This window comes from Chroicocephalus ridibundus, unplaced genomic scaffold, assembly GCF_963924245.1.
Source record: "Chroicocephalus ridibundus unplaced genomic scaffold, bChrRid1.1 SCAFFOLD_819, whole genome shotgun sequence".
NCBI classification, from domain to species: Eukaryota; Metazoa; Chordata; class Aves; order Charadriiformes; family Laridae; genus Chroicocephalus; species Chroicocephalus ridibundus.
This window is the reverse complement of record NW_026961568.1, coordinates 1-14,492: the sequence shown is the minus strand read 5'-3', so window position 1 is coordinate 14,492 and position 14,492 is coordinate 1. Positions and strand designations below refer to the sequence as shown.

Below are 14,492 nucleotides of genomic sequence, written 5' to 3'. Positions count from 1 at the left end.
GTCGGGCCTCGCACGAGGAGACACACACCCCCCCCCCCGTCCTTGCACGAGGACCCTCCTCCTCGCACGAGGATACAAAGGCCTTGCACAAGGGCCCCCCCGCCCCCCCCCCCCTTGCACGAGGAGGGGGGAACCCCTCGCACGAGGACACCCCCCCCCCCCCCGCCCCACGTACAACCGACCCCCCCCTCACACGACGCCCCCCCCCCCCCCTTGCACGAGGGGCGCTGGAATGTCGCTGCGATGCCGTAAGGTGCCGGGTTTTGGGGGGGGGGGGGGTTTGGGAGGGGGGGGTCGGGGGGGGGGTGGTTTTGGGGAGGGGGGGTCGGGTTTTGGGGGGGACCCCAAGGATCGCGGGGGGGGGGGGCTGGGGGGGGGGAGGGGCCCGGAGTTAGTGGGGGGGCCCCATTTTAAGGGGGGTGGGGGGTGGGGGGGGGGGCAAAATCCTGGGGGGGGTGAAGGGGGGGGAATTGGGGGGGGGGGATTTGGGGGGGGGGGCCATACTGGGGGGAGTCCCCAATATACTGGGGGGTTCCCTCTATACTGGGGGGGGTCCCCAATATACTGGGGGGGGTCCCCTATACTGGGGGGGTCCCCAATATACTGGGGGGGGTCCCTCTATACTGGGGGGGTCCCTCTATACTGGGGGGGGGTCCCCTATACTGGGTGGGGTCCCCAATATACTGGGGGGGGGCTCCATACCGGGGGGGGTCCCCCTAAACTGGGGGGGGCTCCCTCTATACTGGGGGGGGTCCCCTATACTGGGGGGGGGGTCCATACTGGGGGGGGTCCCCGCTAATTTGGGGGTCCCACCGTACTGGGAGCCCCCTATACTGGGGGGGTGGGGGGGGGGGGGTCCCTCTATACCGGGGGGGGGGGGGGTCCCGCCATACTGGGGGGGGGGTCCCTAATCCTTGGGGGGGGGCCCCCCAGACCCCATCCTGTCCCATCCCCCCCCCCCCCCAGCCCCATCCTGGTCCCTGGAGCCCCCCCCGCTTCCTATGCCCCCCCCCCCTCTATGGGGCAGGGCCCCCCCGTCTCCTATAGGGCCCCCCCCCACACATCCTATAGGGTCGTACCCCCCCCCCCCCCGTCTCCTATGGGGCAGGGCCCCCCCAAACCTCCTATGGCCCCCCCTCTCCCCCCCATTCTATAGGGCCCCCCCTCCCCCATCCCATGGAGTCCCCCCCCCCAAGTCCTATGGGACCCCCCCCACTTATGGGGGGGGCCCCCCCGTATCCTATAGGGGGCCCCCCCTCACCTCCTATGGGGCAGGGCCCCCCCCCCCACCACTTATGGTGGACCCCTCAACTTATGGCCCCCCCCCCCCCCCCCCCCCGCCATGGGTCAGGGACCCCCACGTCCTATGGCCCCCCCCCCCCCCCCCCATCTCCTATGGGACCCCAACCCTGCCATGGGGCCCCCCCCCCCACATCCTATAGGGCCCCCCCCCCCATTTCTGGGGGCCCCCCCCTTCTATGGGTCAGGGACCCCCCCACGTCCTATGGGGCCCCCCAACTTCTGGGCCGCCCCCCCCCCCATCCTATAGGGCCCCCCCACATCCTATGGGGCCCCCCCCATGTCCTACGGGACCCCCCCCCCCCCACGTACAGGACCCCCCCACACTATGGGTCAGGGACCCCCACGTCCTATGGGCCTCCCCCCCATCCTATGGGCCCCCCCCCCCCCATCTCCTATGGGCCCCCCCCACTTATGGGGCCGTGTCCCCCCCCCCCCATCTCTTACGTGACCCCAACCCTCCTATGGGGCCGTCCCCCCCCCACATCCTATAGGGCCACCCCCCCCCCCCCCCCCAAAACTCTCAATCCCCCCCCCCTTTCCGCGCTCTCTCCCCTCCCCCGGGGAAGCCGAAAGCGGGGGGCGGGGTGGGGGGGGGCACCCCTCCCCCCCCGCCCCCCCCCCGCCCCGCCCCCCAAAAACCCCTCGCCCTCGGGGAGCCCCACGGCGAGGGCCAGGGGCAGGGGGAAGGGGTAGGGGAAGGCGGCCACCAGCCGGGGGCCATAGGGCAGGGGGGGGGCCGGGGGGGGGCGGCGGCGGGGCTGGGGGGGGGACGGGCCGCCGGGGGCCGCCGCCGGGGGGACGCCCCCCCCCCCTTCGCGTCCCCTCCCCCCCGTTTTTGGGGGGTCCCCCCCCCTTCTCCCCCCCCGCCCCCCAACCTCCTCAGCAGAGCCAGGGGCTGCTCCTGCACCGGGAACCCCCCCAGGGGGGGCGGGGGGGGGCCGGGGGCCGGGGACAACCCCCCGTCACCCACCGCGGTGTCACCCCCCGCCCCCGTGTCACCCGCCGCCGCCTCGGCACCCGTCGTCGCGCCGCCACCCGCCGCCTTGGCACCCGGCGCGTTGGCACCCGCCATGTCACCCGCCGCGTTGTCACCCCTTGCCTTGTCACCCCTTGCCTTGTCACCCGGCGCGTTGTCACCCGGCGCTTTGTCACCCGCCGCGTTGTCACCCCTTGCGGTGTCACCCCTTGCGTTGTCACCCCTTGCCCTGTCACCCCTTGTCTTGTCACCCCTTGTGTTGTCACCCAGCGCATTGTCACCCCTTGCCTTGTCACCCGGTGCGTTGTCACCCCTTGCCTTATCCCCCCTCGCGTTGTCACCCGGCGCGTTGTCACCCCTTGCCTTATCACCCCTCGCGTTGTCACCCGCCGCATTGTCACCCCTTGCCTTGTCGCCCCTCGCCTTGTCACCCGCCGCGTTGTCACCCCTCGCGCTGTCGCCCGCCGCGTTGCCGTCACCCGCCGCCTCCTTGGCGTCACCCGGCGTCACCCCCCGGGGGGAGGAGGCGCCCCCCGCTTTCCCTTCCCCCCCCCGCGGGGCCGGCGGGGTGTAGGCGATGACGCCGGGGGGGGAGGCGGGTGACAAAGCGGGGGACGCCGGGGGGGATGTCGGCGCGACCCCCTCGGCCTGGTGACGCTTGGCGTGCCGGCTCAGCGCCGCCGCCGTCTTGCAGACCTTGGCGCAGCGGCCGCAGGCGAAGCGCAGCGAGGGCCGGCGTCCCACCCGGGGGGGCCGGTCACCCCTGTCCCCCCCCTTGTCCCCGCCTTCGTCCCCCCCTTCGCCGCCGCCGCCCGCCCCCTCGTGTCCCCGCTGGTGTTTCCGCAGCTTCCTCAAGGCCGTGAAGGTTTTCCCGCACACCCGGCAAAGGTGTTGCCAATCCCGGCGGCGCTGGCCTTCCCCGGCGGCGGCGGCGGCATCACCCGCGCCGGCGCCACTGCCGGCGTCACCCTCGGCCCCGGCGTCACCCGCCCGCCGCAGCGAGCGCAACTTGCGGCGCCAACGGGGTTTCTTCGCCTTGGCGGTGCCGGTGCTGCCGGTGCTGCCGGTGGTGCCGGCGCCGCCCCCCCTGGCGCCCCCCGCGCCGGCGCCCGCCTTGCGCTTGGGTTTGTAGGTGTAATAGGGGCGCCAGAGCCGGTCCTCGGCGTCGCTGTCACCGTCCCCGGCGGCGGCGGCGGCGGGGTGGTGGTGACGCCGGGCGGCGGCGGCGGCGGCGGCGGCGGCCATGCCGGCGGCCTCCAGGCGCAGGTCGGTCTCGGAGATGCGTCGCTTGACGATGGCCTCCTCGCCGATGCGGACGGTGATCTGGCAGAGCGGGGCCGCCCGGTTGTCCCCCGCCGTCCCCACGTAGGCCGGTTTGGCCACGTAGGTCATGGTGCGGCCGGTGGCGGCGGCGGCGGCGGCGGCGGGGGCCGGGGGGGCGGGTTGGGCGCCGTCGCCCGTCGGCGCCTCCCCGGCCGCTCGTTGGGCCTCGATGTAATCCCGCAGCACCTGCTTCTTCATGGGCCGCGCCGGGGCCGCCGCCGGCGCCGCCGCCGCCGAGGAGGCCGCCGCCGCCGCCGGCCGCCCGTTGTAGGCGATGACGGAGGCCCCCGCCGCCCCCGCGCCGGCGCCGCGCACGATGACGGAGGCCGAGGGGCGCCCGTAGGCGATGACCGAGGCCTGTTCGGGTCTGGGCGAGGGGAAGGTGGCGGCGGCGGGTGGCGGCGCCGGTTGGGCGGCGGCGGCGGCGGCGGCGGGCGAGAGGAGACCGTCGTCCGGCAAAGTTTGGCTGTAGGTTTTGTAAGGTCTCTTGGGGGCGCGGGGGGGTAAGAGGCGGTAGAGTTTGAGGGCGTTGAGTTTGGGTTTGTAACCGCCGTTGGGCGTCTTCTCGGAGGAGATGAGGCCGGGGTTGATGCCGTGGGCGGTTTTTTGGTGGGTCTTGAGGTTGTAGTAGGTGACGAAGGCGGCCCAGCAGAAGACGCACTGGTAGCGCCGCTCGCCCGTGTGCCAGACCTCGTGCTTGGTGCGGTACTCGGCCAAGGCGAAGACCTTGTCGCAGTAGCGGCAGGGGTACTTGCGGCGCCAGGAGTGGACGTTGGCGTGACGCTTGAGGCTGGAGAGGGTCATGTAGGAGCGGTGGCAGACGCCGCACAGGTAGACGACGTGGCCGTCCACCACCTTCACCACCGCCTCCTCCTCCTCCTCCCCGGCCCCCGGCGTTTCCAAAGCTCGGTGTCGCGACAGCAAGGCCTTTTTGCCCGGTTTGGGAGGCGCCGGGGCGGCGGCGGCGGCGGCGTCGTTGCCGGCGGCGTGGTGGTGGTGGTGGTGGCGTCCATCTTGGCAGAGAACCTCGTGGGTCTGCAGCCTCTTGACGTGGATGAAGCTCTTGCCGCAATGGCGGCAGGCCAGGCCCCGCCGGCCCCGGTGGAGTTTGGCGTGGAAGCCCAAGGCGGCCGCCGTGCTGAAGCCTCGCCCGCACAGGCCGCAGCTCAACGGCGCCGGGGCCGCCGGCGAGGCCGAGCCGCAGCCCAACGCCGAGGCCGAGGCCCCGCAGCTCAAGGAGGCCGCCGCCGACGCCAACGCCGAGGCCGCCGAGGCCGCCCCGCAACCCAACGAGGAGGCGGCCGACGCCGCCGAGCCGCAGCTCGACACCGCCGACGCCGAGCCGCAGCCCGACGGCGCCGCTGACGCCAACCCGCAGCCCAACGATGACGCCGATGGCGCCAACCCGCAGCCCAACGACGACGACGCCGACGACGCCAACCTGCAACTCAACGATGACGCCGCCGATGACGCCAACCCGCAGCTGGACGACGCCGACGGCGCCAACCCGCAGCTCAACGATGACGATGACGCCAACCCACAACTCAACGATGACGACGACGCCAACCCACAACTCAACGACGATGACGACGCCAACCCGCAACTCAACGATGACGACGACGCCAACCTGCAGCTCAACGCCGACGCCGACGCCAACCCGCAGCCGGATGACGCCGCCGACGCCGCCAACCCGCAGCTCAACGACGCCGCCGGCGAGGCCGAGCCGCAGCTCAACGCCGCCGCCAAGCCGCAGCCCAACGCCGCCGTGGCCGCCGCCGCCGCCGCCGCCGCCTCGGCCACCGCCGGCGCCTCTTGCGGGGCCCGACTCAAGTCCACGGGGGCGGTGGGGGAGGCGGGGGGCGGCTCGCCGTTCATCTCCTTGGCGGCGGGGGGCGGCGAGTCCAGGCCTTGGAGGGTGGAGATGCCCAAGCGTCGCCCCACGGCCCCCAGGGCGCGCGCGGTGGCCTGGTTGGGCACGGCCAGGCGGGAGTTGTAGATGAAGTTGAGGACGTGGGAGAAGACGCCGGCCTGGACCCCCGGTAATTCCAAGACCTGGGCGGGGGCCGGCCAAGATGGCGGCGTCGGCGGCGTCTGGGTCAAGGCCCGTTTGAAGAAAGGGCTGGAGGCCGCCAGGACGTTTTTATGAGCCCGGAATTTGGTGTCCTCGGCGATGATGGTGACGTCACAGAACTGGCCCCGCAGGCGCTGCTCGTTTAACTCCAGCAGTAACGAGCGGCAATGGCCGGCGTCCCACACCTCCACGACCGGAGCCATCCCCGCGGCGCCCACCTGGGGACACGGGGGGGGACACGGGGGGGACACGGGGGGGACACGGGGGGGGGGGGGGGGGGGGACACAAGGAGGGGGAGGGGGGGACACACACACGCGGTTTTGGGGGACGGCGGGGGACGGGGCGGGGGAGGGGACAGCCGGGTGGCTGCGTGTGTCTGTGTTCCCCCCATCCCCCCCTGCCCGTCCCCCCCCCGGTTTGGGGACACTTGGGGACACTTGGGGACACCCGAGTCCTCTATGGGGTCACAGGGACACCTGGGTCCCCCATTTGGGGACATTTGGGGACACCCAAGTCCTCTATGGGGACATTTGGGGACATTTGGGGACACTTGGGGACACCCGAGTCCTCTATGGGGACATTTGGGGACATCTGGGTCCCCCATTTGGGGACATTTGGGGACACTTGGGGACGCCTGAGTCCTCTATGGGGACATTTGGGGACATCTCGGTCCCCCATCTGGGGACATTTGGGGACACTTGGGGACACCCAAGTCCTCTATGGGGTCACGGGGACACCTGGGTCCCCCATTTGGGGACATTTGGGGACACTTGGGGACACCCGAGTCCTCTATGGGGTCACGGGGACACCTGGGTCCCCCATTTGGGGACATTTGGGGACACTTGGGGACACCCGAGTCCTCTATGGGGACATTTGGGGACATCTGGGTCCCCCATTTGGGGACACTTGGGGACACTTGGGGATACCCGAGTCCTCTATGGGGTCACGGGGACACCTGGGTCCCCCATTTGGGGACATTTGGGGACACTTGGGGACACCCAAGTCCTCTATGGGGACATTTGGGGACATCTGGGTCCCCCATTTGGGGACATTTGGGGACACTTGGGGACACCCGAGTCCTCTATGGGGACATTTGGGGACATCTGGGTCCCCATTTGGGGACACTTGGGGACACTTGGGGACACCCGAGTCCTCTATGGGGACATTTGGGGACATCTGGGTCCCCCATTTGGGGACATTTGGGGACACTTGGGGACGCCTGAGTCCTCTATGGGGACACTTGGGGACATCTGGGTCCCCCATTTGGGGACATCTGGGGACACTTGGGGACACTTGGGGCTCCTCTTTGGGGACATCTGGGGACACTCAGGGACATTTGGGGACACTTGGGGACACCCGAGTCCTCTATGGGGTTACGGGGACACCTGGGTCCCCCATTTGGGGACATTTGGGGACATTTGGGGACACCTGGGGACACCTGAGTCCTCTATGGGGTCACGGGGACACCTGGGTCCCCCATCTGGGGACACTTGGGGACACTTGGGGACACCTGGGGCTCCTGTTTGGGGACATCTGGGGACACTTGGGGACACTTGGGGACACTTGGGGACACCCGAGTCCTCTATGGGGACACTTGGTGACATCTGGGGACACCCGAGTCCTCTATGGGGTCACGGGGACACCTGGGTCCCCCATTTGGGGACATTTGGGGACACTTGGGGACACCTGGGGCTCCTGTTTGGGGACATCTGGGGACACTTGGGGACATTTGGGGACACTTGGGGACACCCGAGTCCTCTATGGGGACACTTGGGGACACCTGGGGACACCCGAGTCCTCTATGGGGTCACAGGGACACCTGGGTCCCCCATTTGGGGACACTTGGGGACACCCAAGTCCTCTATGGGGACACTTGGGGACATCTGGGTCCCCCATTTGGGGACATTTGGGGACACTTGGGGACACTTGGGGCTCCTCTTTGGGGACATCTGGGGACACTCAGGGACATTTGGGGACACTTGGGGACACCCGAGTCCTCTATGGGGTTATGGGGACACCTGGGTCCCCCATTTGGGGACATTTGGGGACATTTGGGGACACCTGGGGACACCTGGGGACACCTGAGTCCTCTATGGGGTCACGGGGACACCTGGGTCCCCCATCTGGGGACACTTGGGGACACCTGGGGCTCCTGTTTGGGGACATCTGGGGACACTTGGGGACACCCGAGGACACTTGGGGACACCCGAGTCCTCTATGGGGACACTTGGGGACACCTGGGTCCCCCATCTGGGGACATTTGGGGACATTTGGGGACACCTGGGGCTCCCGGTTGGGGACACCCAACGCCTGGGTCCCCCATTCGGGGACATTTGGGGACATTTGGGGACATTTGGGTCCTCTATGGGTCACGGGGACACCCGGGTCCCCCATTTGGGGACATTTGGGGACATTTGGGTGCCCTGTTTGGGGGTCCCGGACACCTGGGTCCCTTCTCTGGGCGCTTGGGGGTCGCCAGCCCCACACCGTCGTCACCCCCAGCCCCACGGATCGGCGTCCCCCAGCCCCACACTTTCCCCAGCCCCACAGATCCATAATTTAGGGCTCCCCCAGCCCCACATATCTGGGTCCCCAGCCCCACAGCTTGGGGGTCCCTCAGCCCCACACATCCACTCTCACCCCCCACCTCCCCCCGCCCCACATGGCCACCCGCTGTCCTCCGTGCTATGGGGCAGAGCACGCCTACGCCGTGGGGCAGAGCATCCCCACGCCGTGGGGCAGTGTCTCCCTGTGCTGTGGGGCTGGGGGTTCCCCCGTGCTATGGGGCAGAGCATCCCTACGCCGTGGGGCAGCGCATCCCCGTGCCGTGGGGCAGGGTCCCCCTGTGCTGTGGGGCTGGGGGGGGGGGGGGGGTTTGCCCTGCGCTATGGGGCAGAGCATCCCTACACCGTGGGGCAGAGCATCCCCGTGCCATGGGGCAGGTTCCCCCATGCCGTGGGGCAGAGCATCCCCGTGCTATGGGGCAGAGCATCCCCGTGCCGTGGGGCAGGGTCCCCCTGTGCTGTGGGGCTGGGGGGGGGGGGGGGGGTTGCCCTGCACTATGGGGCAGAGCATCCCTACGCCGTGGGGCAGAGCATCCCCGTGCCATGGGGCAGGTTCCCCCATGCCGTGGGGCAGAGCGTCCCCGTGCTATGGGGCAGAGCATCCCCGTGCCGTGGGGCAGGGTCCCCCTGCGCTGTGGGGCTGGGGGGGGGGGGGGGGGGTTGCCCTGCGCTATGGGGCAGAGCATCCCTGCGCCGTGGGGCAGGTGTCGTTCCCCCCCCTCCCGTGCCGTGGGGCAGCGCATCCCCATGCTGTGGGGCCGGGGGGTCTCCCACGCCGTGGGGCAGGGTCCCGCCGTGCCGTGGGGCTGGAGGGGGGGGGGGGTGTGTCTCTACCCCACGGCGTCCCTGCCCCACGGCGCCCCGGCCCCCGCATCCCCCCCCACGGCGGCGGCGCCAGGAGCCATTTTGCGTCGGGGCCTCCTCGGACGGGGCCGCAAAATGGCTGCGGGCGCCGCCGCCGCGACCCACGGCGCGACCCACGGCCTGCCCCACGGCCTGCCCCATAGCTTCAACCGCGGCCCGCCCCACGGCACCGCCAGCCCCGGGGCTGCCCCACAGCGCGGCCTACGGCAGTGGGGCTGCCCCCCCGCCGCGGTGCGACCCACGGCGTCGCCGTCCCCCCGGGGCTGCCCCACGGCGTGACCCACAGACAGCACGGACTCTGCCCCACAACCCCGCTGCCCCCCCCCTCCTGCCCCACAACCTGCCCCACAACCCCCCCGGGATCCTTCTCTCCTGCCCCACAACCTGCCCCACAGCCCCCCTGGGACCTTTCTCCTGCCCCACAACCTGCCCCACAGCCCCCCCCGGGACTCCTCTCCTGCCCCACAACCTGCCCCACAGCCCAGCGGATCCCACCCCATGGATCCCAGCTGATCCTGACCCATAGATCCCAGTAGATCTCACCCCATGGATCCCCACAGATCCTGCCCCACAGATCCCGGCAGATCCCAGCCCCCCACGTCCCCGGGGATCCCACACACCAACCCCCCCCTCACCCCCACCTGGCCCCACAGATCCCAGCGGATCCCAGCTGACATCCAGCCCCACAGATCCCAGCGGATCCCAGCTCCAGCCCCACAGATCCTGGAGGGTCCCAGCTCCATCCCAGCTCAGCCCCAGCCCCACAGAGCCCAGCTCCAGCCCCACACATCCCAGCCCCATCCCATCTGGGATCCAGCCCCACAGATCCCAGCTACCCCCCCGCTCAGCTCCAGCCCCACAGATCCCAGGAGACCCCATCTGGGATCCAGCCCCACAGATCCTGGAGGGTCCCAGCTCCACCCCAGCTCAGCTCCAGCCCCACAGATCCCGGGACACCCTGGTTCAACTCCAGCCCCACACATCCCAGCTCCAGCCCCACAGATCCTTGGACACCCCGGTTCCATCCCAGCCGGGATCCAGCCCCACACATCCTGGGGGATCCCAACTCCAGCCCCACACATCCCAGCCCCGATCCAGCCCCACAGATCCCGGGAGATCCCAGCTCCAGCCCCACACATCCCAGCTCTGATCCAGCCCCACACATCCTGGGGGATCCCAGCTCCAGCCCCACACATCCCAGCTCCGATCCAGCCCCACACATCCTGGGGGATCCCAACTCCAGCCCCACACATCCCAGCCGGGATCCAGCCCCACAGATCCCGGGAGATCCCAGCTCCAGCCCCACACATCCCAGCTCCAGCCCCACACATCCCAGCCCCGATCCAGCCCCACACATCCTGGGGGATCCCAACTCCAGCCCCACACATCCCAGCCCCGATCCAGCCCCACAGATCCCCCCCCCCCCCCCGCCCAGTGCCGGGATTCCCCCCCCCCGGGGGCTCCCCCCAAACTCCATGGGGTCCCCCCCCCTTCCCCCCCCCCCGCTTTCCGTGGGGATCCGTGGGGCGGGGATCTGTGGGGCCGGGGGGGGGGGGGGGGGGCCCGGCGGTACCTGCTGTGGGGCGGGGCCCCCCCCCCGGATCCCGGCGGATCCCGGATGTTCGCGGCGACCGGATCCGTCCCCGTCCCCCCCCCCCCAAGGCCCCGGAGACGCCGAAGCCTCTTGGCCACCGGCCCGGTCCGGCCCGTGGCCAACGGCGGCTCCGGGGCCAGCGCCGGCCCCACGGCGCCCCACGGCCGCGACCCACAGGGAGCCGGGGCCGCGGGGCTGGGAGAGGCCTGGCCCACGGCACCCGGGGATCCAGCCCCACGGCGCCCCATCGCCCCTGGGGGGCCCAAGGTCTGCCCCACGGCACCCGGGGATGCCAAAGCTCTGCCCCACGGCACTGGGGATCCAGCCCCTCTGCCCCACGGCATCTCAGGATCCCACCGATCTGCCCCACGGCACCCCTACATCCAGCCCCACGGCACCCCATCGCCCCTGGGGGGCCCAAGGTCTGCCCCACGGCTCCCTGGGATCCCAAAGTTCTGCCCCACGGCACTCCTACATCCAGCCCCTCTGCCCCATAGCACACCTAGATCCAGCCCCACGGCACTGGGGATCCCAAAGCTCTGCCCCATGGCACTCCTACATCCAGCCCCTCTGCCCCATGGCGTCTCAGGATCCCACAGATCTGCCCCACGGCACCCCTACATCCAGCCCCACGGCGCCCCATCGCCCCTGGGGGGCCCAAGGTCTGCCCCACGGCACCCGGGGATGCCAAAGTTCTGCCCCACGGCACTCCTACATCCAGCCCCTCTGCCCCATAGCACACCTGGATCCAGCCCCACGGCACTGGGGATCCCAAAGCTCTGCCCCACGGCACTCCTACATCCAGCCCCTCTGCCCCATAGCACCACTAGATCCAGCTCCTCTGCCCATAGCACCTGGGGATCCAGCCCCACGGCACCCCACAGCCCTGCAGGATCCAGCCCCTGCGCCCCATGGCCCCATAGCGTCGCCCCATGGCCCCATAGCATCACCCCACGGCGCTGTGGGGCAGGATCCGGCCACACAACATCACCCCACGGTGCTATAGGGCAGGATCCGGCCCCACAGCACCACCCCGTAGCGCCGTGGGGCAGGATCTACCCCCCATAGCATCACCCCACAGCACCGTGGGGCAGGATCTGGCACCGTGGGGCAGGATCTGCCCCCCGCAGCACCACCCCACGGTGCTATGGGGCAGGATCTGGCCCCACAGCATCACCCCCCAGCCCCGTGAGGCAGGATCTACCCCCCACAGCACCACCCCCCCCGGTGCTATGGGGCAGGACGTGTCCCCCCCCCCCCCATAGCATCACCCCACGGCGCCGTGGGGCACCCCCTACCTGTGAGCGGAGGCCTCATGGACCAGGTGTTGCTGCTCCGGGGGTCCGCGGTGGGGGGCCACAGCCGGCGGGGCCTGGGGGGGGGGACGGGGGTCAGAGCGGGGGGGGGGGGGGGACTTGGGGGTCCCCAGGGTGATGGGGGGGGACGGGGGGGGGGGCACCCGGACACAGGGTGACAGTCGGAGGGTGACAAGGATTGGGGGGGGGGGCGACACCCGGATGTGGGGGTGGAGCCGGGGACACTTGTGGGGTGACAAAGCCCCACAGCGCGGTGGGGGGGAGGACAGTCACGGGGGGGGGGGGGGGGGGGTGTGACAGCGTGGGGGTGGCACGCGCCTGCACCCGGTGACAAAGGGGCAGCGGGGGACAAAATGGCGGGGGACGAAACGGCGGCGGGGGACAAAAGGGTGGGTGACAAAATGGCAGCGGGTGACGAAATGGCGGGGGACGAAATGGCGGCGGGGGATAAAATGGCGGCAGCGGGTGACAAAAAGGCGGGTGACAAAATGGCAGCGGGTGACAAAATGGTGGGTGACAAAACGGCAGCGGGTAACAAAATGGCGGCAGCGGGTGACAAAATGGCGGGGAACAACATGGCGGCAGCGGGTGACAAAAAGGCGAGGGACGAAATGGCAGCGGGTGACAAAATGGTGGCAGCGAGGTACAAAATGGCGGGGAACAACATGGCGGCGGCGGGTGACAAAAAGGCGGGTGACAAAATGGCAGCGGGTGACAAAATGGCGGCAGCGGGTGACAAAAAGGCGGGTGACAAAATGGCGGCAGTGGGTGACAAAAAGGTGGGTGACAAAATGGCAGCAGGTGACAAAATGGTGGCAGCGGGTGACAAAATGGCGGGGAACAACATGGCGGCAGCGGGTGACAAAAAGGCAGGGGACGAAACGGCAGCGGGTGACAAAATGGCGGCAGCGGGTGACAAAATGGTGGGGGATGAAATGGCGGCGGGGGACAAAATGGTGGGGAACAACATGGCGGCGGCGGGTGACAAAAAGGCGGGTGACAAAATGGCAGCGGGTGACAAAATGGTGGGTGACAAAATGGCGGCGGCGGGTGACAAACTGGGGGGGGAGGGGGAGGGGGGGTGTCTCCGGGTGACACGTGACATCGCGGGTGACGTCCCGGTTGTGGCCGATGATGTCACCGTCGCCGTGGGGGGGGGGGGGGACACACAGGCGCAGGTGTGACATCACGGGGGGGGGTGTGACGTCATCGGGGCGGGGGGGTGGCGCCTCCGGTGTGATGTCATCCGTCGGCTGAGTGATGTCATGGGGGGGCGGGGACAAGCCGAGGGGACACCCCCCCCGCCGCCCCTCCCCCCCCCGCGGTGACGTCACCGTGTCCCCCCCCAAACGCTCCACGTCACCATGGAAACCACCCCCTGCCCCCCCCCCGGAAGCGCCCTTTGACCCGCAGCCAATGGGGGAGGGGGGGTGGCCCGACGTCAGCGCTCACCTGGATGCTCATTGGCCGGGCTGGGCGTGACGTCACCGAGGCCCCGGGTGGGGGGGGAGGGGCGTCTGAAAGGGCTGGGGGGGGGGAGGGGGGAGGGGTCAGTGACGCGGGAGTGACGTGGGGCCGCGTCACGGGGGGAGGGGGGGGGACACAGGAGACGCGACAACACGCGTCACCCGCGGGACACACACAACCGTCACACGCAACACACGGACACAACACACAACACAACACACAACACACGGACACACAACAGTCACAACCACACACAGATGCGACACACAACCACACTCACACCCGCACACGGACACACAACACACAACACGTGACACACAACGGTCACACACAACACACAACACACGGACACAGAGACACACAACACACACGGACACACAACGGTCACAACCGCACACAGACGCGACACACAACCACACTCACAACCACACACGGACACACAACAGTCACAACCCCCAACATGCAACCACAGGCATGTGACACACACAACACACAACACACAACCACAGGCGGACACACAACAGTCACAACCACACACGGACACAACACCCACAACACACAACCACAGGTGGACACACAACGGTCACAACCTCACACGGACGTGACACACAACCACACTCACACCCGCACACGGACACACAACAGCCACAACCGCACACAGACACAACACCCACAACACACACGGACACAACACACAACAGCAGGGAGACGCACAACCGCACACGGGTGTGACACACAACCCCCCCCCCCCCCCACACACACAACCACACACGGACACAACACACACAGTCAGACACACCGAACCGCACACGGGTGTGACACACACACACAACCGCACAGCCCCGCACACGGACACAACACACACAATCACACCCGGAGACGACACACAACCCCCACACGACCACAGGCGGACGCACAACCGCATCCGGACACACCACGGTCACAACTGGACACGGGACACAACACACACAATCACACCCAGCCACAACGCACAACCGCACACAGATACACAACC

General features: G+C 69.6%; 1 protein-coding gene across 1 annotated transcript; it reads right to left on the bottom strand.

The window, feature by feature from the left end:
• Positions 1-2,119: 2,119 nt before the first annotated feature.
• On the bottom strand, positions 2,120-10,755 carry LOC134509490 (zinc finger and BTB domain-containing protein 4-like; the record flags this gene model as incomplete). Its single annotated transcript, XM_063322034.1, has 2 exons — positions 10,674-10,755; positions 2,120-5,890 (listed from the first exon to the last, which is right to left on the bottom strand). A coding segment is annotated over exon 2 (3,756 nt), but the record flags the coding sequence as incomplete, so codon positions are not given.
• Between the last annotated feature and the right edge of the window lie 3,737 nt (positions 10,756-14,492).